The 22264-nt window shown below is 44.2% G+C and overlaps 2 protein-coding genes across 5 annotated transcripts in view; both read left to right on the forward strand.

Moving 5' to 3' along the window:
- Nucleotides 1-2407, forward strand: part of LOC100958187 (NADH-cytochrome b5 reductase 1) — a 5497-nt gene extending 3090 nt beyond the window's left edge. Inside the window, exons 7-9 of the mRNA XM_003792261.3 lie at nt 99-184; nt 1128-1227; nt 1597-2407. Of these exons, the coding sequence (XP_003792309.1) occupies nt 99-184; nt 1128-1227; nt 1597-1769 (359 nt within the window). The 3' untranslated portion in view covers nt 1770-2407. The remainder of the gene's footprint in view (nt 1-98; nt 185-1127; nt 1228-1596) is intronic.
- Nucleotides 2408-6103: 3696 nt separating this feature from the next.
- ADIPOR1 (adiponectin receptor 1) overlaps nt 6104-22264 on the forward strand; it is an 18759-nt gene continuing 2598 nt past the window's right edge. Inside the window, exons 1-6 of one of the 4 annotated variants that reach the window (XM_003792262.2) lie at nt 6104-6317; nt 14714-14951; nt 17153-17269; nt 19084-19255; nt 19739-19925; nt 20936-21123. In XM_003792262.2, the coding sequence (XP_003792310.1) occupies nt 14811-14951; nt 17153-17269; nt 19084-19255; nt 19739-19925; nt 20936-21123 (805 nt within the window). In that variant the 5' untranslated portion in view covers nt 6104-6317; nt 14714-14810. Of the gene's footprint in view, nt 6341-6587; nt 6605-10702; nt 10816-14713; nt 14952-17152; nt 17270-19083; nt 19256-19738; nt 19926-20935; nt 21124-22264 lie in introns of those variants that run through there. The other 3 variants (XM_023514607.1, XM_023514608.1, XM_023514606.1) reach the window with 3 other exon arrangements.

Raw genomic sequence — 22264 nt, forward strand, 5'->3', positions numbered from 1 at the left:
AAAAAAAAAAAAAAAAGATAGAAGGGTCAGCTAAGGATCTGGGACAGGGCAAAGGGAGTGAGAACCACCCCATTTCACTGTGGGGTATCTTCATGCAGGAATCACCCCAATGCTACAGCTGATCCAAGCCATCCTGAAAGTCCCTGAAGATCCAACCCAATGCTTTCTGCTTTTTGCCAACCAGGTTTGTTTGCTTTTCTTAATCCTGGGACCTTAAAGTTGCTGTATGGGAAGGACTGAGAGATGTGGTATCAGTGGACAGAACTGGCCCTGTTTTAGTCTCTGCCCAAGGTCCCCTCTGCAAGGTACAATACCCTTTACTACAACAAGGAGGGGAAAGGACAGAACATTGAGCCACATTCCTTCCCTGGCCCCAAAAGAAAGAAGAAACATTTAAAGTACCTTGTCTTGAGCATAGAAACTTGAATCTTCTTGATTAAATATTCCATCTTTTGGCTCGGCGCCCATAGCTCAGTGAGTAGGGTGTAGACCACATACACCAAGGCTGGCTGATTCGAGCCCAGGCCAGACCTGCTAAACAGCAATGACAACTACAACCAAAAATAGTCGGGCACTGTGACGGGAACCTGTAGTCCCAGCTACTCAAAAGGCTGAGGCAAGAGAATCGCTTAAGCCCACGAGTTTGAAGTTGCAGGGAGCTATGACACCATGGCACTCTACCAAGGGCGACATAGTGAGACTCTGTTTCAAAAAAAAAAAAAAAATCCATCTTTTTATTTTTTCATAACATGTAAAGATTGTTCCCCTCTTTTTATTCTCCTCCTAACTCCCTAATAGCCTGCAAGTCTTGCTTATTCCCTAGAACTTATAGCATTTTTTTTTTTTTTAGACAGAGTCTCAAGCTATTGACTACAGGCACCAGCCACAATGCCCGGCTATTTTTTTGTTGCAGTTGTCATTGTTGTTTTAGCTGGCCCAAGCTGGGTTTGAACCCGCCAGCCTCCGTGCATGTGGCTGGCACCCTACCCACTGAGCTACGGGCACCACCAGAACTTCAGCATTTCTACATTTTTTTCTGTCTTCCTTGTAAAGTTGTTAAAGAAGGAAACTTTTTCACGCAGGCCTGAGAAAGTTCCTAAAGACTTCCCTTTCCCTTTGCATTTCAGACTGAAAAAGACATCATCTTGCGGGACGACTTGGAAGAACTGCAGGCCCAACATCCTAATCGATTTAAGCTCTGGTTCACCCTAGATCACCCCCCAAAAGGTATCTTTCACATTTCTAGATATCCTACTATCCTCTCTTCAGCAAAATCAAGACCTTGTCCCCCTGTGAGTTCTGGTTTTAGTGTCACCAACCCTCCCTGACACTGCCAAACTCCCATGTCCTATTGCCCAAACAGAGTGGTCTCTTTTTCCTTTTCCTTCGGCCCCTGTGTACCAGGTGGGTCACAGGGATAGATGGCTATGCTACTGAGGCTTGGCTGACACAGGTTTAGTGTACCCATCCAGCTGCTGCTACAACTTGATACCTTCTCAGGAGCCTCTCCAGACCCTCCCCATGGCTCATATTCATGGCACCACACCCCCTTGCCAACATATGTCTGGAGCATCAATTCTTTCTTCTATACTTCAGATTGGGCCTTCAGCAAGGGCTTTGTGACTGCCGACATGATCCGGGAGCACCTGCCGGCCCCAGGAGATGATGTGCTGCTGCTGCTTTGTGGGCCACCCCCAATGGTGCAGTTGGCCTGCCATCCCAACTTGGACAAACTGGGCTACTCACAAAAGATGCGATTTACCTACTGAACATCCCCAGCTTCCCTGGTCCCTATAAATCTCCCCTTTCAGTACTCAAGCCCGATAAGCCCCAAATTCCTTTCCTATGAGTATCAGCGCTTTGTGTCTTACTCTGGAGCTGAAATTGGAATGAGACCTGCAAGAGCAACATTTCTGTGGCCATTCAAGAAGGCCAAGACTGAGTCATTCTTTAGAAGGTGCCCCAAATCTCCCTATGAGAGAAGATCCAGATGAGGCCCAGGAAGCCCTCTCTTCCATGGAATAAGAAAGAAGGTAGCAGGTACATTTTCTCCAAGACTAGTTCCTTGATAGCCTCACACTCTCAATTTTGTACCTGTGATAAAAGGAACAGTCTATGCGATGGGTTTTATTTAATATTCAGTGTTTAACTTATGGGCAAATTCTGTATATATGAATGTAAGTTGACCAGACTTCTAGAGGTTTATAGAGGTAGCAGGAGAGAAGGAGAGAAGGAAATTGTTTCTTCAGACCTCCAAACCTCAGAGAAAGAAATTTGAAATGCATATTTGTGTGTCTGTATCTCTCAGTCCCTGCCCAGGCTAGAGGGAAATGCCACCAGTAACCTGCTGCTTGTAGCAGGAACCTTTGGCTATGCAAATAAATGGAGCTGCAGCCCCAGTGTGATACCTGTGGGGTTGTTTTATCTGGGGTCTTTATTTTCAAATACTCAAGACCTTGGGAGGAAGAGTTTCCCAGGTCATCCAAAGAGCCTTTGAGCAGTTGTACCATGTGCTGAAATGTGAGCTGCCACCGGACTCGGACTCAGAGTTCATCTCAGCAGCTGTCTTGGCAGAGCCAAAGCTCCACCCCTCCTTCAGGGCTTTGAGGTAGGAGAACACGTGTTGGTTAGAGGGTTTGTTTTTTGAGTTCAGGTACCCCTCACAGTGAACCCTTGATTGGCCACTACTTCCTCTTCTTTCTCTTGGCCCATCCTTCACCACATTTATATCCTTCAGGAAACTTGGCAAACAAATCAAAGTGTTCTTTTTCTTTTTAGAAAAGAAGCCTTCTCCTTTAAAAAGTAACCTGACATCGTCAGCCCTGGCTAGACATGTTGGTGCCTGGACAGTGCTGGCTTCCCTCAGGCCCATTTGTTCTTCTTCTCTGCTGTGAGAGTATGACCCAGTCCTCTACTTTCTCCCAGGGTAGGACTAGGCAGCCTCTTCATTCTTCTTTGTCAGTCTCACTGGAACAAAACAATGCATTTGGGCTAAGGAGGAACATCGCCACTGCTATTCTGCATGTATTGCTCTCTGGGGCCTTCCAGGGAAAGGTTTGTGAGACCCTCAGAATTCAACTCTCCATAAGGCACAGTCTTCAGTAAATTGGTAATATGCTATCAAGAATATCTTAATCAGGCCAGCGCCTATAGCTCAGCAGCTAAGGTGCCAGCCACATACACGGGAGCTGGAGGGTTCAAATCCAGCCTGGGCCTGCCAAACAACAATGACGACAACAACCAAAAAATAGCTGGGCATTGTGGCAGGCGCCTGTAAGTCCCAGCTACTTGGGAGACTGAGGGAAGAGAATCACTTAAGCCCAAGAGTTGGAGGTTTTTATGAGCTATGATGCCACAGCATTCTACCCAGGGGGTAGGTTACTTGATGTCAGGTTACTTTTTGACACTCTGTCTCAAAAAAAAAAAAAAAGAAAGAAAGAAAGAAAAAAAGAATATCTTGGTCAGCTAGATCGGCTAGTAAGTATATGGCCCTGTGTTTTGTAAGGCATAGTCTCAGCCATTGCACCTCCAGAAAGAAATATCTTTCTTAGGATTTTTGGGTTTAGATAATGAAGCATCCCTACAAAAAGAAAACACAATGTGACTAATCTTATAGCAGAGATACATACAAGGTACACATGGGAAAGGGTTGAGAAAGATTCAGAAAAGAAGCAGAGAAAGAGAATTCACATTTTTGAGTTAATAGCTATGTAACCAGGTACTATGCTAAGTACACTACCTACATCATATAATTTAATCCTGATGAAAATCCTGTGAGTCAAAAGTCAAAGATTAAGCATTTGACAGAGGTCATACAGCTGGTCAGTGGCTGGCAGAGCCTGAATGTTTTGGGTTTTTTTTTTTTTTGGTAGAGACAGTCTCACTTTTTTCGCCCTTGGTAGAGTGCAATGGAGTCACAGCTCACAGCAACCTCCAACTCCTGGGCTTAGGCGATTCTTCTGCCTCAGCCTCCCAAGTAGCTGGGACTACAGGTGCCCGCCACAATGCCCGGCTATTTTTTGTTGCAGTTTGGCCAGGGCTGGGTTTGAATCCGACACCCTCGGTATATGGGGCCGGCACCCTACTCACTGAGCCACAGGCGCCTCCCGCAGAGCCTGAATGTTAATTTAGGATTGTCTTAGGCCAAAGTCAAACAACCCAGAACTGGGCATTGCAAATTTCTTGGCTCTTGCAGCAAACCATGGGGGAAGGGCAATCCAACAGAAGGATCAGCATGTGCGAAAAGCCTGGAACTAGAGTAAAAGAGAAATTCACATTTGGAGAACTAGGAAGTTCACTGAGGCCCAACAGACCAGATAGAAAGTGGAGAAAGATGAGGCCAAGATGAGCCAGCTTGTAAGGGGCCTGGTAATGCCATGGTAAAGAAACTTGAACTCAATCTTGTAGACATGGAAAGTTTCTGAGGATTTTATACAGTGGGCAACACAAAAATAGCTAATGTTGGCTTGGTGCCTGTGGCTCAAGTGGCTAAAGAGCCAGCCACATACACCTAAGGTGGCAGGTTCGAATCCAGCCCAGGCCTGCCAAACAACAATGATGGCTCCAACCAAAAAATAGCTGGACGTTGTGGTGGATGCCTGTGGTCCCAGCTACTTGGGAGGCTGAGGCAGGAGACTTTGCTTGAGCTGAGGAGTTGGAGGTTGCTGTGAGCTGTGATGCCATCGCACTCTACCCAGGGGAACAGCTTGAGGCTCTGTCTCAAAAAAAAAAAAAATAGCTAATGTTTATGAAGTACTTATATTGACTAGGCCTCATGCTAAGAGCCTACATAAATTATCTCACTTAACTCTGACAAAGACCCAAAGAAATAGTATTATTTTACTCCAATTTTTAGATGCTGTAATTATTATTTGGAGTTCAATAATATGCTCAAGATAATAGGTTAGCCAGTGACACAAATCTGGGCCTATGTGACTCCAAAGCCCAAGCTTTGCCAAGAAAATTAATTCCACTCTCTCGAGGCATCCCTGTAAAATTTTCAAGAGATACTTTCTCTGCCTTAGAATGGCACTAATTGCACACCATCCTTGGGAGAAGTGAGAAAATTGTCAGACCCTCAAATCTTTTGTGTTGACTCTCTGATATGCATTCTGCACATGTGGGATTTTCAAGCATGACTAGTTAGAAACAATTTCGCTAACTCTGACAAGAAATAACAGGAACCAAAATTGCCCAGCACATAGTAGGCACTCAAAAATAATTTGTGGAAGAGAACCATGAGGTTTAAGAAGAAGGGATTGCTGGCCAGGAGCGATGGCTCACATCTGTAATCCCAGCAATCTGGGAGGCCCAGGCAGGTGGATCGCTTGAGCTCACGAGTTCGAAATCAGTCTGGGCCACAGCAAGACACCCCTCCCCCCCTCTAAAAAACTAGCCCTCGTTGTAGCGGTAGTCCCACCTACTAGGGAGGCTGAAGCAAAAGGATCGCTTAAGGCTCAGCACCCGTAGCTCAGCGGCTGGAGCTCCGGCCACATACACCGGGGATGGCGGGTTCGAACCCGTCCAGGGCCTGCTGAAACAACAATGACAAGTACAACGACAATAAAAAAAAAAAAAAAAAATAGCCAGGCCTTGTGGCAAGGCACCTGTAGTTCCAGCTACTTGGAAGGCTGAGGCAAGAGAATCGCTTAAGACCAAGAGTTTGAGGTTGCTGTGAGCTGTGACGTCACCATACTCCACCGAGGGCGACACAGTGAGACTCCGTCTCAAAAAAAAGGTGGCGGGGGGGGGGGTAAACTGTTTCAGAAATGGCATTGGTAATAGAGGAGGTGCTGGGAAATCCTCGGCTCAAACAAGGTGTACGGTAGGAACTTCAGCATTCCATCTCAGGGTTCGGTTCAATTCCCTGAAATTCCTCCGCCTTCACGCGCTCCAGTCTGACTTCCGAGTGGGAATTTGAAATTGGACTAACGAGGGCAAAGCCTGGGGTAGTGGGAGTTTGTGATTGAAGCGGGGGTGAGGGTGGGCCTGGGATGGGGAGGGCGGGACTTGCTGGGGGCCCAGCGGCTAGGACCGCGCGGGGTAGGCGGGCGGGGCGGGGCCTCAGGCGCGGAAGGTGTGGCCTAGGGAAGCGGGTCCTGCGATTGGGACTCGAGAGGCAGGGCCTGCGATTGGAAAGGCAGGGTAGAGCCAGCTAGGAGGTGACGCGACTGCGGAGGTGACGCGTGAGGTCGCGCGCCCCTTCCGGCGCGGGGAGGGCGCTGACGATCCCGGGCCGCTCGGCCGCAGGCCGCCTCCACCGCCGCGGGATGTAGCGCGGGGGACCGCGGCCCCCAGCAGAGTCTACTCTCCCGGCTGTAAGTTTCCCCGGAACTGACCGGTGAGCGGGGACTCGGCTTTAGCGTGGGGACCCCGGGAGCCTCATCCCAGGTCTGAAGAGGGGACAGCGGTTGGGGCAGTCCTCCTCCAAGGTCCTGGACTCCGGCTCTGGAGCCGGCCGGGCCTCCCCGCTGCTCTGCGATCTGGGTTGTAAACATTTCCGGCCCCTCCCACCGCGCGCCGCTTCGGCGGCGGCCCCCCAGGCGCGACGCTTTGGCACCGGGGGTCGCTTGCCTCAGGCTGACCCTGACTCTCAGCAGTCTTGGTGAGTGCTGTGTCCTCGGCCCCGCAGGCGTTCTAGCTCTGCGTCGGGACCGGACAGCCAAAGCTAAGCCTCGTCTGAAAGCCGCCGCGAGTGGGGAGGGGGTCTGGCGGGCTTAGGTCGCAGAACCGTCTCTCTCCCCTTGGTGGCCGGGAAAGCCCAAGGTTGCTCAACCCACAGTCTTTAGCAGGTTAAATAGTGACAGTGCCCCCACTTTGACGGGATCGGGTGGGTCGTTGGTTGACACTCTACGTGGTTAAGGCAATCCTAATAGCTGAAATGTGGGCAAAATTTGATCTACTTTTGGGAAAAACGAAATTTCTTTCCCTTGGAAACCTAGGATTGGTGTATGCTATTTTATGTTTGAGAATTTTGTTTTTCAAGCCTTTGGTTTTTAGAAAATAAAGTCGATAAGTGCTTTCACTCAGTTTCTGGCGCTTCTTGGGAGAATGGGAACCTGAAAAGGCATATTTTAGTTTACAGAGTTTCATACGTGAACGGGGCATTTGGAGGCCATAGTACTTTATTAGATTAACCACAGTATTTCCTTCAAGTATTTAGAAGATAACCTGCAAAACACTGGGGAATATATAGGCTGCCGTTTTAAATGAAGACTGTAACAACTTACTCTTTTCTGAAATGAACTAAATAGTGAGGTCTTCTCACTGCTTTTCTCTTTTGGTAATGGTTGGGTAGGATGTGGTGGTGCAGCTGCTGTTCCTGAGGTGTTACAACATATATACATTGCCAGGAATTTAGATAGGGTGGCACTAAACATCGCAATGTCAGGGTTCCTGGCTTGCAGATACTAAATTTCTTTATTTCAGGAGTAACTTCTGTGTACTTACTTGTATTTTTGTGATTGGTACTTGAAAAGTCAATCTTAAAATAAAAATCAATGTTATCTGTGGCAGTCCATCTGAGGCTAGACCTCCACAAAACTATACCTAATTGCAGAGTAGAATCTGAAAGCCTTCTCTATTCTCAGTGGTCAAGAAATTACATGATTCTCTTTGCAATTCAGCATGTCCCCCAAAAAAAGGAAAGAAAGAAAAAGAAATTACATGATTCTCAAGGAATACATGAGTAAGTGACCACTTTGCCTGCAAGCAAAAGAGAATCTCAGAAAGGTAATAGGAAGCAACATTAATCCCCTATATCCCCATTACTAATGGATAAAATACACCACCTTAAGTAGGCTTTCAGGCTATTTTCAGTTACTTCAGTCTGGCCTCATTTCCCTTTTCCAAGATTCATTTATGGAAAAGTGGATTGTTCACTGCCCTGGGAGCTGTGTTCTTTCATGCCTTTGTTCACATCATGTACTCTCCTGGAATGCCCTGCTCCCATCTCTGCCTATCAAGATCCTTTCCCACAAAACTTTCCTGATCACTTCAACTAAAATTGAGCTTTCTTTCTGAATTCTTCTAGCACTTAATGGCACTTAGCCTTATAGTAATGTTGGTAGAAAACAAGTTATTTCTTCCTCTTATAGTAGAGGCAGGAGCCATGTCAAATCTCTCCTCTCTTTGCCTTGTCTCTATAGCCACCGTATTATGCATGTTGTAAAAAATAAATATTCTGAGATTAATGAAGGATAGAATTTGCCCTTCTTTCTAGGTCAGTAAATTTGTTCTCTATTTCCCTATGAAATTTCCTTTGGCTCCTGTAATAAAACCAAACTGAAACCCTTTAACATACTTGCTATGTTATCCTGTCCCATCTACTTGTGATCACACTAAATAGTCACCTTTATAGCTAGAAGCTTTGTAACTGTCATAGGAATTTTTTCTTAATTTGTTCTTAATGTCCATTGGTACCTAATGGACCACCAGACTTTGTTCCTCTCATCATGCTTAAAGTTGGTTCTCTTTTTCTAATTATAAATATTGGGCATGTGGGCGGCTCCTATAACTCAGTGGGTAGGGCACTGGCCACGTACACTGAGGGTGGAGGGTTCTAACCGGCTAGGCCAGCTAAAACGACAATGACAACTGGAACAAAAAATAGCCCCGCGTTGTGGCAGGCACCTGTAGTCCCTGCTACTCGAGAGGCTGAGGCAAGACAATTGCTTAAGCCCATGAGTTTGAGGGTTTGTTTTTTTTTGAGACAGTCTCATGTCACCCTTACTAAGCGATTCTCTTGCCTCAGCCTTTCAGTAGCTGGGACTAGAGGTGCCCGCCACAACACCTGGCTATTTTTTGTTGCAGTTGTCATCATTGTTGTTTAGCTGGCCTGGCTGGGTTCAAACCCGCCAGCCTCAGTGTATATCGCTGGTGCCAGGCCAAGCCCAAGAGTTTGAGGTTGCTGTGAGCTGTGATGCCACGGCACTCTACCCAGGGAGACAAAGTGAGATTCTGTCTCAAAAAAAAAAAAAAAAGGAAAGAAAAGAAAAAGAAAGAAATGTTGGGAATGTGAATAATGTTTATAAAGTTTGTAACTACCATGGTTTTTAAAAATCCCTGAGAGTGCCTTTAAGCCAAATCAGTTGCATGTAATTGGCTTTTAGGCATACACCATTTCACTAGGGCTTCTGGGGTACACAGTATGAAGTGGGTGCTGTGTTGTGCAGTTGTGTTGAGCATGTACCTGTAATGTACTTGAAAGATGGGTAATAAAAACAGAGTTGGGGGCGGCGCCTGTGGCTCAGTGAGTAGGGCACTGGCCCCACATACCGAGGGTGGCAGGTTCAAACCTGGCCCTGGCCAAACTGCAACAAAAAAAAAAAACCAGGCATTGTGGCGAGCGCCTGTGGTCCCAGCTACTTAGGAGGCTGAGGCAAGAGAATTGCCTAAACCCAAGAGTTGGAGGTTGCTGTGAGCTGTGACACCACAGCAGTCTACCAAGAGCAATAAAGTGAGACTCTGTCTCCCCCTCCCCCCCCCAAAAAAACAGAGTTGGAATGAAAATTGGTAATATACCTCGCATACTATTTACTTTTCTTATTTTTTGTGGCATTAGGAAAGTTTACCTTTCTCTTTTGAAGATTAAAAAGACCTATTCTGTTAGGATAGCTTTAACTGAGGGAGAGCTACGAAGGAAGTTATATTGTGATTTTCCACTTCAAGTCTAGGATACTTGGCAGAAGGAGAGCTTAGGCCCCATTTTGTAATGTCACATATGTGCTTTGTTTTGATCATTTTTCTCCAACAAAGCTGTGAAACTACCCTCCCTAGCAAAGAGAGTAGATAAGGGAAAAGATAGTTATGTTCTAGATCAGAGGTCCTCAAACTTGTTAAACAGGGGGCCAGTTCACTGTCCCTCAGATCGTTGGAGGGCTGGACTGTGGGCCCCAGGACAAGTCAGCTGCTAAGCAGGACAGGCAGTGGCAGCAAAAACACTCAGCAGGCCACATAAATGTCCTAGGCGGGCTGCATGTGGCCCGTGGGCCATAGTTTGAGGACGCCTGTTCTAGATCAATACTGCTAGACTGGTCTTTATAACAATGAGAATCAAGTTAGGCATAGATGGAGCCTACCCCACATAATCTCTAAGGGTCCAGGAATCCCAGATTTAAAAAAACCCTAGAAGAAGCTTTTGTGGTTTGACTCCCAGGAAGGAGTGTGCTATATAGTCTGGAAAACTTGAGAATGGGTTCACAGTATAAATGTCTCCAAAACTTGAATTAAAATAACTCTCCAGCTTACTGGCTAGTGATTAAGAATCAATCTTTTCCCCACGTTTGGCACAGGATTATCTTATTTATAGGAGCACAAATACCTCCCTGCTCCACAGCTTTGCTCTCTAATATCCTAGGTTTATCCAGTTGGAAAGCTTAGTGGTAAAGGTTTCTTAGCATGAATTGAAGAAATCCCATCAAAAATGCACTCAGTGGAATTTGGCTCAATTATAGTTTGCTGTGTTGGGTGTGGTGAGTTTGAGGGGAAAGGTGTTTCCTCTAAAATACATAAGGACAAAGAAAGCTGCCAGAAAGTTGATGCTCCTGAGTCTCCTAGAATCACTCGAACACTTTAGGGGTTTGTACTGATTTTTATAATAGACTAAAACACTTGCTTATGATTTTCAGTTGTTTGTGAGTGGTCCACCCTACAGAAGTGATATTTTCAGGTCCTAGTATTATTTGCTCTTCTTTCTTGCCAGACCTCCGATCCCTCTCTCTCCCTTTCCTGTCTCTGTGTTGCTACAGTTTAGAAGACCAAACTGGACAATGGACTTTGCTCACTATGATGACATGATCTCCATTGACCTTCATTGTATGTACTTTAATGCATGATGATATATTTTATATGATGAGTTGTAGCTAATGGCTGGTTTGTAAGTTAACTGGGGTTTCTGTTAGGTTTGGTGACATTTGGGTCTAGCATGGGGGGTATAGGAGCTAGTTGTAGGGGAGCTGGAAGGAATTGAAGAAAGAATGGAATATTACTTGAACTGAAAAGGGAAAAAACTTGAATGAAGGCCAGCAGACTCAAAGGCATAAAACCTTTACAGATCAAATGATGAAATTAGTGAGAATGCCAAGCTGGGCTGGGTGTGGTGGCTCACGCCTATAATCCTAGCACTCTGAGAGGCCAAAGTGGGGATCCCTTGAGCTCAGAAATTTAAGACCATCCTGAGCAAGAGCAAGACCCCATCTCTACTAAAAATGGAAAAAATTAGCTGGGCCTTGTGGCGGGTGCCTATAATCCAAGCTACTTGGGAGGCTAAGGTGGACGATCTCTTGACCTAGGAGTTTGAGGTTGCTGTGAGCTAGGCTAAGGCTATGGCACTGTGCCTGGGCAACAGAGTGAGACTCTGTCTCAAAAAAAAAAAAAAAGAAAGAAAGAAAGAAATTCAAAGCTGGATTTTTTGTTGTTGTTGCCGTTTGGATGGGGCCGGGTTTGAACCCACCACCCTCAGTATATGGGGCCGGTACCCTACCCACTGAGCCACAAGCACCCCCCAAAGCTGGATTTTCTGCATATCATCTTTGGGCCTGAATTGCCCAGCTTAAAGTTTGTCTATATTATTCTCATTGCTTCTAGTAGAATGGTTACATAGCACTCAAAATAACTGAATTTAGTCTATGACCATTCTAAATTGAGAGATCCTCTCCCTCCATTTCTCAATGACATTTTCTCACTTATTTTGTACATATCCAGAACTACCTATGTCATCTGATTATAAGCTCTTCAAAACCAATGACATAACTTGTTCAACTTCACATTTTGCATAGTGCCTTAAAATGCCTTAGGATGCTAATACTAAATATACTTGCTAAATTTTCAGTGAATGTGTTGGCTTGCCTTGGGAAAAAGGTAAGAGAAAGCCCCCCAAGGATAAGAAAAAGTGTACAAACCCTTCCCTAGTGGCAAGAATCTAATTCATATCCTTGCTGGCTGGAATCTGCCCCATTCATTCATTCATGTTGAAATATGAATTCTGACCAAAACTAAGGATATGTATTATTTTATAATCCATGTACTGCATACCAGAACCTAAGGCTTTTTGTTTTGTTTTGTTCCTGCCCTGGTGGTCTGCACTAAATTATTGGCAGCAGTCCTCTAAATCAGTGTGCTTTTCTTGTCAGACATCTCCAAGATGCCTGACCTATTTATATTTTTTACTCACAGTCTTAAGTATTCTTTTTTTTAAGTCAGTCTCAAGCTCTCACCCTGGGTAGAGTGCTGTGGTGTAATATGTAATAATTCACAGCAACCTTCTTCTCAAGGCTTGAGCGATCTTCTTGCCCCAGCTTTTCTATTTTTAATAGAGACAGGGGTCTCACTTTTCCTCAGGCTGGTCTCGAACTCGTGAGCTCAAGCAGTCCACCTGCCTCAGCCTCTCAGAGTGCTAGGATTACAGACATGAGCCACCTCGCCTGGCCCAGTCTTAAGTATTTTTAGTAAAGCTGTTTATTCAGTTGTACTTTCTTGAGAGGAAATATGTTTTGAGGTCAGCCTATTGAGAAAGATTTCCTAATGTTTCTTCTCACATGGGTTGCCAATCTCCTGAGGTTTTCAGGGGCCTCCAGTTTCCTGTTCTCTTTAGTCACAGTTGTTGACTATGACTGTGTGCTGGCATGTCAGAGTCTTGCACATTTAAAGGAGGAGAAACTGTCTATGTGTTGACACCATAGAAAGGTCTGCTGTACACCCAGTTATTGTTTTTGTCTCTCTTGGACTAGATTTGCCTGTTGCTTTCGGCTATGCTTGTGGGTTGAGCACAGCATCACTCGTGTCTGAAACTCGAGGATTACCCTCACCTGATTTATTAGATTTAGCCAGTGAGAACCTATAGGAGATATATATAAATAATATATATATAAAGGGGGGTATTAATTAGGTGAATTGGCTCATGCAGTCATGGAGGCTAAGTCCCATGATATGCCATCTGTAGCTAGAGAGCCAGGAAAGCTGGTAGCTGACTCAGACTGAGGCCAAAGGGCTGCTGGTACAAGTTTCAGTATCCCTGGAGTTCTTGATGTACAAGGCCAGGAGAAGAAGGGTGTCCCAGCTCCATGATGGAGGGAAAGAAGGAAGAAGAGACTGACAGAGATAGAGAGATTTATAATCCCTGAGAAAGAATTTTGATTACTCTTAGATAAAAAAGAACTCATGCAAGATGTAATATGTTTGTGAATATAGCCCTGGATGATATTGCCTCCCTTGGGAGCAAAGTCATGTGTACGGTCCAATATAAAAGATTTGGGCTTCTTGAGCATTACATTTCCTCTCTCTGAAGGCAGCCCACTGCATGTGCAGTGTTATGTGGCTCTCTTTGCATTGCCCTGTGGTAACTGGGGCTTGGATAACCAATGCAAGAAGATGCCAATATATCTGGCTACTGCAATTACTTAGAGTAGTAATGTTTTTTGTCCCTGGGGGCAGGGAGAAGAACTAGTAATTTATAACATAATAGGAATCTTTAGAATTTTTTCCCCTCCTTTCAATATTATTTGAGACCCAAGTAAAGACTGCTACTAAAGCCCAACCCTGGAAAACTTAGTGTTTCTGGGGTTTTTTCTAGAAAACTGGATTCTAGGTTTCTCTGGTTTTCCTAAAGGATCCATGTGCTTGTCTCTAATTTCTGAAAAACTAATTTGAGTGGTACTTAGATTATGGGGTATGGTGGACATTATGTGGGACATGCTCTTGCACAGCCAGTTATTAGGGGTGTGTGTGGCAAAGGGCAAACCTGAGGCTGCTTCTTGTCTTCAGCTTCCTACTTCCAGGTAAGTTATTGCTCACTTTAAGAAGAGATTGTGATGTAAGCTTGTTATCCAAGTGTTGAACCCAGCCTATAATCCTCTAATAGAATTAGCAGGCCTTGCACAGCAATTAACCACTAGGCATCCATCCCACAACCAGGTTCCTTTTGTATGCTCAGCACTTTTATAGATAAAGCCCAACTGAGTTTAGTTGGCATTTAATTTATTTTTAAGCCTTGATGATCTTTTTTTTTTGAGACAGAGCCTCAGGCTGTCACCCTGGATAGTGCCATGGCATCACAGCTCACAGCAACCTCCAATTCCTGGGCTCAAGCGATTCTCTTGCCTCTGCCTCCTAAGTAGCTGGGATTACAGGCGACTGCCACAATGCCTGCCTATTTTTTTTTTTTCGGTTGTAGCTGTCGTTGTTTTGGTGGCTGTTCCACCCAGGCTGGATTTGAACCCGCCAGCTCTGGTGTATGTGGCTGGCGCCTTAGCCACTTGAGCCACGGGTGCTGAGCCAGGCTTGATGATCTCAGTAGTAATTACAGCTAGATGTTGGCTTCATATTTTGTTCCTCAGTCTCAGAGTTAGGCCTTCTTGGGCAGAATGAGCTTTGGGAATGGTAGGCAAGATCCTCCTCATTCATGGGCTACATAACTCTGGAGAGAATTAAGGGTGGTAGCTGTTTTTCTGTGGTGACAATCTGGTGCATTAACCATAGATCCTTTGAAGGCAAGCAACTAGAGGTTATATTTTCAGCCTTATCTGAAAATTAGGAAGGTTCTGGGTAAAGGGTGATACTAAAGAGGGAGGACAGGAATGGATTTCATTTATTCAATTAACTAACCCTTAGAGTTGAAATTGGGTGTATTAACTGGGTCTTATTCAATATTGAATTATAGAACTGAAACTATAAGAGGAACAAATTGTCATCTATTCATGTTTGTGTTTGCTTTTAGTTTCTACCATCACAGGGAGATCTCTGCCCCCTGGGGCTGAGAGACCCCAACTTTTCCCCAAGCTGAAGCTGCAGGGCCTTGAAATACCACCAGCCAGATGTCGTCCCACAAAGGATCTGTGGTGGCACAGGGCAATGGAGCTCCTGCCAGTAACAGGGAAACTGACACAGTGGAACTGGCTGAACTGGGACCCCTGCTAGAAGAGAAAGGCAAACGAGCAATCGCCAACCCAACCAAAGTAAGTCATCTTTCCAGGAGTCATTCCCTTGACCATCTCTCCTTAGGCCTCTGTCAGTTTCTTTCTTTAATGATCTTACCATCCTTCCAAAATGAGAAACCATAGCACCCTGAAAAACATCACTATATTAGTACTTAATATACTGTATTACAAGTCTCTTTTTGTCTGTTTTTCCCATTGTAAGCTTTTGATAGTTCATTCATCTTTATAATACCAGTGCTTTAGCACAAAGCATGAATAAGTCATCAATAAATGAAGGAAGCAGTCTGTTAAGATTAGGTTTGACTTCACATAACAAACAAAAATCTCTGTAGCTTTTTTTGTTTGTTTTTGCTTTTCTTTTAAAGACAGAGTCTCACTTTGTTGCCCTTGAGTGCTGTGGCGTCATAGCTCACAGCAACCTCCAGCTCTTGGGCTTAGGAAATTCTCTTGCCTCAGCCTCCTGAGTAGCTGGGACTACAGATGCCCGCCAAAATGCCCAGCTATTTTTTTGTTGCGGTTTGGCTGGGGCTGGGTTCAAACCTGCCACCCTTGGTATATAGGACTGGGGCTGGCGCCCTACTCACTGAGCCACAGGCACTGCCCAAATCTCTGTTGCTTTGACAAGATAGAAGTTCTCATGAAATAAGATAGTAAGGGGACTAATCAATCCAAAGCTGATGAGGCATCTCCACTGCTGTGAAGCACCTGTCTTTCTCTTCTATCATTTTTTTATTATTAGATCATAGCTCTGTACATGGATACTGTCATGGGGTACAGTGTGCTATTTTTATATACAATTTGAAATATTTTCATCAAACTGCTTAACGTAGCCTTCATGTCATTTTCTTATTGTGTTAAGACATTTATATTCTTCATTTAGAAAGATTCACATGTACCTTATAAGATAAACTGTAGATGTGATCCCACCAGTCACCCTCCCTCCACCCATATCATTCTTAATATATTGTTCGTCACACCACATTCTACCCATAGTGAAGCAGGAAGGAGGAGAAAGGTCCACTCTTTGCTTTTTGAAGAGACATTCAGGAAGTAGTTGGGCCAGAATTTAGTTATATACTTATATTCAGCTGCAGTGGAGGGTAGGAAGTGTAGCCTGAGTAAAATTCCAAAAACATTGCCACCTTGAAAAAAATAGAGGACTTTGTTACTTAGGAAGAGAGAGAGAGAATGGATATTAGGGTAGGCAAGCTGGAATCTGGAAAACAAAATGTAAGAGGACCATGGACTGGAGAGACAATAGCCTAGAGAAGGAGCTGAATTTTCAGGCTTTCCATTGCCATGGTTTGGAGCCTTGGGATGGAGAGAAAGGTCCCTCTGCTTTATAGGCAAGTGCTCTCCTGGGTACACTCTTTTGGGCCCAGGAGTCAGTGCTGCTATTTTCTATGGAACCAGTTCTGAGGCCCTCATACTCCTGGGAGCTGCTGTGGATACAAAGTTTCAGTTATGATGGCATCCCCCAGAGTCAAAGAACAGAGAACCATGAACAGAATTATTGTTAAGGAAATCTCTGAAACTATGTGTCTTTTTCATTGTTTTCAAAATTCAATGACCTTCCAGTTCCAGGTTGCTAACAAAGTTTAAAAGAGAAAAAGAAAAGAAAAAGAAAGAAAGAAAAACCAAAATTCAGTGGCCTGGAAGCAATAACTATTCTGGAAATTGGGGAATTTGAGAACCACTGTCCTAGAGAAAGGATGGGTCATTTAGGACTGATGTGCTAATCTTGTATTCCTTCAAGGCTGATCTTCCTAAGAGTCTGTCTACTGTGTGCTGAATAGAACTTTTGGCTCCAGCAAAGTAATAGTATATGATAGAACCTCCATAATTGACCACCTCTCTGCATTGGCCATCTTCTTATGTTGACCTCATTTTCATAGATCAAACATGCACCACATTTACTCAATGGAAATTCCTTATGTTGACCACCTCTGGATGTTGACTAGTTTGTTGTAGTCCCTTGGGTGGTCAACTTAGGAAGGTTCTACTATATTTTTAACTTATTATGTTATAAATTGAATAGGTATCATGGTTTTGGACAAAAGGCCCTAAGACCCTACATAGAAATAAGATGGGGCAGAAAGCATTGATTTGGGGGGTTTTTTGGTTCTCTCTGATCTGGAGGAGTCCAATCTATGAGGTGACTCCCTTGGTTGGTTTTCTGTTTATTTTGGTTTGGTTTTGCTTTTGGTTTTTTTCTATAGGCTGAAGAAGAGCAAACATGCCCAGTGCCCCAGGAAGAGGAGGAAGAGGTGCGGGTACTGACACTTCCCCTGCAAGCCCACCACGCCATGGAGAAGATGGAGGAGTTTGTATATAAGGTATAGCTTCAGAGCTCCTGGGCTGTTTCCCTCTGGCAAGCTTGCTTGGGTTGAAGAGCTTTTACTCCTGTGGGTGGGTTTTGTTTTCTGGTTAAGATGAAGTAAATCAAGGTAAAAACTGGCTAAATTCTTAAGGCCTATTCTATTAGGCTTGTTTGAAATAGATTCTGAAACAGGGGTTCTTAATTTTTTTGTACTATGGATCCCTTTGGAAATCATCAACATATTTACATATGGTAATGGGTTTTTTTATTGACACATTAGTGATAAGCTCTAATAAGTATTGATAACTAGAAATACTATTTTGAGATATCTGTAAAAAAGCAATGTATGAAAGCTCAGCGCCTGTAGCCCAAGCAGCTAAGGCACTAGCCACATACACCAGAGCTAGCGGGTTCAAACCTGGCCCGGGCCTGCCAAACAACAATGACAACTACAACCAAAAAATAGCCAGGTGTTGTGGCGGGCACCTATAGTCCCAGCTACTTGGGAGGCTGAGGCAAGAGAATCACTTAAGTCCAGGAGTTGGAGGTTGCTGGGAGCTGTGATGCCACAACACTATCCAGGGCGATAGCTTGAAGCTGTCTTTAAAACAAAACCTAATGTGTGAAAATATCTGTGATTTCTATTGGTGACAACTCCACAAGTTCCACTAATACTACTGTGGTTTGTTGCCTATATTTGAATTGATAGAAATGCAAAATTTACAGGTAAATGAAAATGAAGATTTTTTTTCATCCAAGTTTCCTTTCACTCCCTGGATTCTGTCTATTATGCATGGATCCTAGATCAAGATTCCCTGCTCGGCTCAGCGCCTATAGCTCAACCGGCTAAGGCGCCAGCCACGTACACCTAAGGTGGCGGGTTCGAATCTCCAGCCCGGACCCGCCAAACAACAATGACGGCTGCAACCAAAAAAAAAAAAAAATAGCCGGGCATTGTGGCAGGCGCCTGTGGTCCCAGCTACTTGGGAGGCGGAGGCAGGAGACTCGCTTGAGCCCTTGGAGGTTGCTGTGAGCTGTAATGTCATGGCACTCTACCCAGGGGGACAGCTTGAGGCTCTGTCTCAAAAAAAAAAAAAAAAGATTCCCTGCTCTAAAAAAACTTTCTCCCAGCCTGGTAAGAACTTAGAATCTAAATGGGGGAAAGGATGGAGCAGGAGGCAAACAATCTCCTGAAGGAGAGGGGCAAGGAGGATGTGTATACAATTTTTAAAAACCATATATATATAATTGTTTTTTTTGAGACACAGTCTCATTTTGTCGCCTTCGGTAGAGTGCGATGGCATGATAGCTCACAGCAACCTCAGACTCTTGGGCTCAAGCAATTCTCTTGCCTCAACCTCCCAAGTAACTGAGACTATAGGCACCCCCACACACACACAATGCCTGGCTATTTTTAGAGGTGATGTCTTGCTTTAGCTCAGGCTTGTCTCGAACTTGTGAGCCAGCCTCGGCCTCCCAGAGGGGATTACAAGCATGAGCCACTGCACCTGGCCTAATTTCTTTATTTTCATTGACTGTATTGATTTTTGAAATTTTCAAGTGACCTGAAGGAGAAAGTGCCATATTTTCTTCAATTGTTGAGAAACAACCTAAAGCTTACGCAGATAAACTAACATGAAACAAGGACAAAGTGGTCAAAATATGAGTCAGTATTCGCTAGCCCCATTGGGCAGTGACTTGCATATTTCCTGGTCCAAGCAATTCCCCGCTATTACTTGAGACCATCCAACACCTTACTGTTGTCCTCCTAGAGGCGTTCTCCTTCACTGCTTGTTGCTGGGGAAGCTAGAGGGAGTGTATCTCTCCTAGGTCTGGGAGGGACGCTGGAGAGTCATCCCATATGATGTGCTCCCTGACTGGCTGAAGGACAATGACTATCTGCTACATGGCCATAGACCACCCATGCCCTCCTTTCGGGCTTGTTTCAAGAGCATCTTCCGAATCCACACAGAAACTGGCAACATCTGGACCCATCTGCTTGGTAAGTGATTTGAATGAAGAAAAATCTAATCTTTTTGTCTTCTCAACTGCCAAGGGATCATACAGCTTTTGTTCCTGGGAAAGAAGAAAAAGTTGCTCTGATTGATAGCTGAAGTTATACCTTTAAACCTTGACCTTGGTTGACCTTTGATCACTGATATTTCAGACTGAGGGTAGAAGACCTAGAAACTGAGGAAATTGGAACTAGATATTCTTCTGTGATCCCTAGCAGAACTGTTCTAGATCAAGGCAACTCCTATTTCATAATTTCCCAATGTGAAAACAAAATGCTAACATTTCAAAAAATGGACTTTTTTGTCTAGATTTGTATGACTGATACCACTTTCTGCTGAAATTTTTGACTGTAGTTTGCACATAGCTTAAACCCTGTAGTTCACTGATTGAAAACCATCAACTGTCAAATTGTACACATTCCCTTCTTCCTCACAGCTTTTTTTTTTTTTTTCCCTTTTCCCTCCTACAGGTTTTGTGCTGTTTCTCTTTTTGGGAATCTTGACCATGCTTAGACCAAATATGTACTTCATGGCCCCTCTACAGGAGAAGGTGGTTTTTGGGATGTTCTTTTTGGGTGCAGTGCTCTGCCTCAGCTTCTCCTGGCTCTTCCACACTGTCTATTGTCATTCAGAGAAAGTCTCTCGGACTTTTTCCAAGTGAGTTGAATGAACAGCTGTAGGAAAAGACCATGCACTATTGTTACTTTTGTGAGTCCAGTGCTGACTAGATGTTAGGAATTCCTATTTATTTCCTTATGTACCAGAGGAAAGGTGTTCTGTTCTGTAGGGATATTGAAGTGTTGAAGCATTTCTCTTCAACATTTCCTGAAAAAACTAACTGTAGCCTCCTCAACACATGGAAGCCAGTTGTGGAATATATTAGCTACCTGAACAATACTATCTTTTGTGAAATGTGGGGTGCCAGTGGGCTCTTTCCAGGACCTTGTACCCAATATGAGTTTGCTATCTTACTGGACCATCCCCAAGTAGAGTGTGGTAAAGAGTCTGTGTTGTGTTCTGCTAGTGCTCCTACCCACCAGCCAAGTAAAGCTTATCTTTGGTGTCCAGGCTAGAAGCCCCAGGGTGCCTATCTGGTGCTTTTCCCTATTCCCCAGTTCTGAACCTGGGCTTCTGCTTGTTTACTTGTCTTGTTTATTACTGTTGGTTTTGGTGGTGGTGATGATAATGGATTATTTTGTTTTTCCCAGTAACGCTAATTATGAGAATACATTTTCATCACTTAAATAGTCAGCTAAGGTAGAACGAGCTAAAGTGTCCCTTAATATAATAATCCCAGTCTAAGTGTTTTGTTTGTAGAACTCATCCTATTAGGTAAGGGGATATACAGAGCCCTTCTAAGTGTGATTCTGGGAACCAGTTGGATTGTGATGGAACTTCTAAATTCAAGTATCTGCTAGGAAGAAATAGCTATTAACTGCTAAGGAAAAGGATAAAATTCTGTGAACAAGGATTCTTAAAAGAGCTTTCCATTATAAAATAGAAGTGCTTGACCTTGTGAAATTTTAATCTAGGATACAGGATTATATGGAAATTAAAGGGAAACTAGGGGTGGTCAAATCTGGGAGCAGGTAGAGAAAAGAAATAACTAGTTAAATGAATCCTAAGAATTCATTTCACCTACTGATTAATTTTTCTGTTTCTTTTAGACTGGACTATTCAGGGATCGCTCTACTGATTATGGGGAGCTTTGTCCCCTGGCTCTATTACTCTTTCTACTGCTCCCCACAGCCACGGCTCATCTACCTCTCCATTGTCTGTGTCCTGGGCATTTCTGCCATCATTGTGGCACAGTGGGACCGGTTTGCCACTCCTAAGCACCGGCAGACAAGAGCAGGTGGGTGGAAGACATACTCAGAAGTATTTGGATGTTGGGCCCGATAGGTTCAATCTTGAGCCTTAAGATTTGCAGTTTGGTTATCCCACCCAAACCCTAGTTTGTCTTTAGAACTTTGAAAGAAAAAAAAAGAAGAAGAAGGAAAAAGAAATGAACCAAAAAGAACTTTGAAAACAGTATGAATTTTCAAAGCTCAGTTCTCCTCATAAGTTTTGTACTACTTCAGATCATTAACCACCTGGTCAATTAACTGCAAGCATAATAAACATGACTCCTCCAATACGTGGTTTAAGACAGTTTAAAAAGGTAGCAAGCACAGTCATTTTAGTGACTTGAGTCTTAAGCACTCAGACCAAGGGATTAAAATTAAAATACCCAGAGGCATTTTACCAAGGGAATGGAATGCCTGGTTTGGTGAACACAAATACCTTGAGCATGAACACTGATAACAACTATTGCAATAGCTATCAGCATAAACATCTCTGTTTTGTCTTATCTGGCCTTAGTTTAAGCTTTTATTACTTGGAGCTACACCCCCAGTTACCACCAGTCTTCAGCTACTTTAGATTCATCTGCTGTTTTTTCTTTTTTTTCGGCCAGGGCTGGGTTTGAACCCACCACCTCTGGCATATGGGGCCAGAACCCTACTCCTTGAACCACAGGCGCTGCCCTCAGTTGCTGTTTTAACCTAAAGTTAAAAAATTAAATATTAAGCACTAACCATGTGCCATGCACTGTTCCTAAACAAGGTTAGCTACAGAGATGGAGAAGGCAGCACCTGCCCTTCAGTTGTATATAGCGTAGTGGTGTTCACACAGGTGCCTATTATTTCCGCACTCTTGCCTTATTTGTATGTCCCAGCAGCTATGGGACAACTCCTAATCTGGGTATGTCTTCTGGGTGGATATCTGTCTACTCAGGAGGTCAAAGTCCTGGTTACATAAATCTTACGATTTTAATAAGAAACCTATCTTATTGGCTCGGCGCCTATAGCTCAACCGGCTAAGGTGCCAGCCACGTACACCTAAGGTGGCGGGTTCGAATCCCCAGCCCGGACCCGCCAAAAACAACAATGACGGCTGCAACCAAAAAACAGCTGGGTGTTGTGGCGGGCGCCTGTGGTCCCAGCTACTTGGGAGGC

The sequence above is a fragment of the Otolemur garnettii genome, unplaced genomic scaffold, assembly GCF_000181295.1.
Source record: "Otolemur garnettii isolate 467f Iridium unplaced genomic scaffold, OtoGar3 scaffold00055, whole genome shotgun sequence".
In the NCBI taxonomy this organism is placed as follows: domain Eukaryota; kingdom Metazoa; phylum Chordata; class Mammalia; order Primates; family Galagidae; genus Otolemur; species Otolemur garnettii.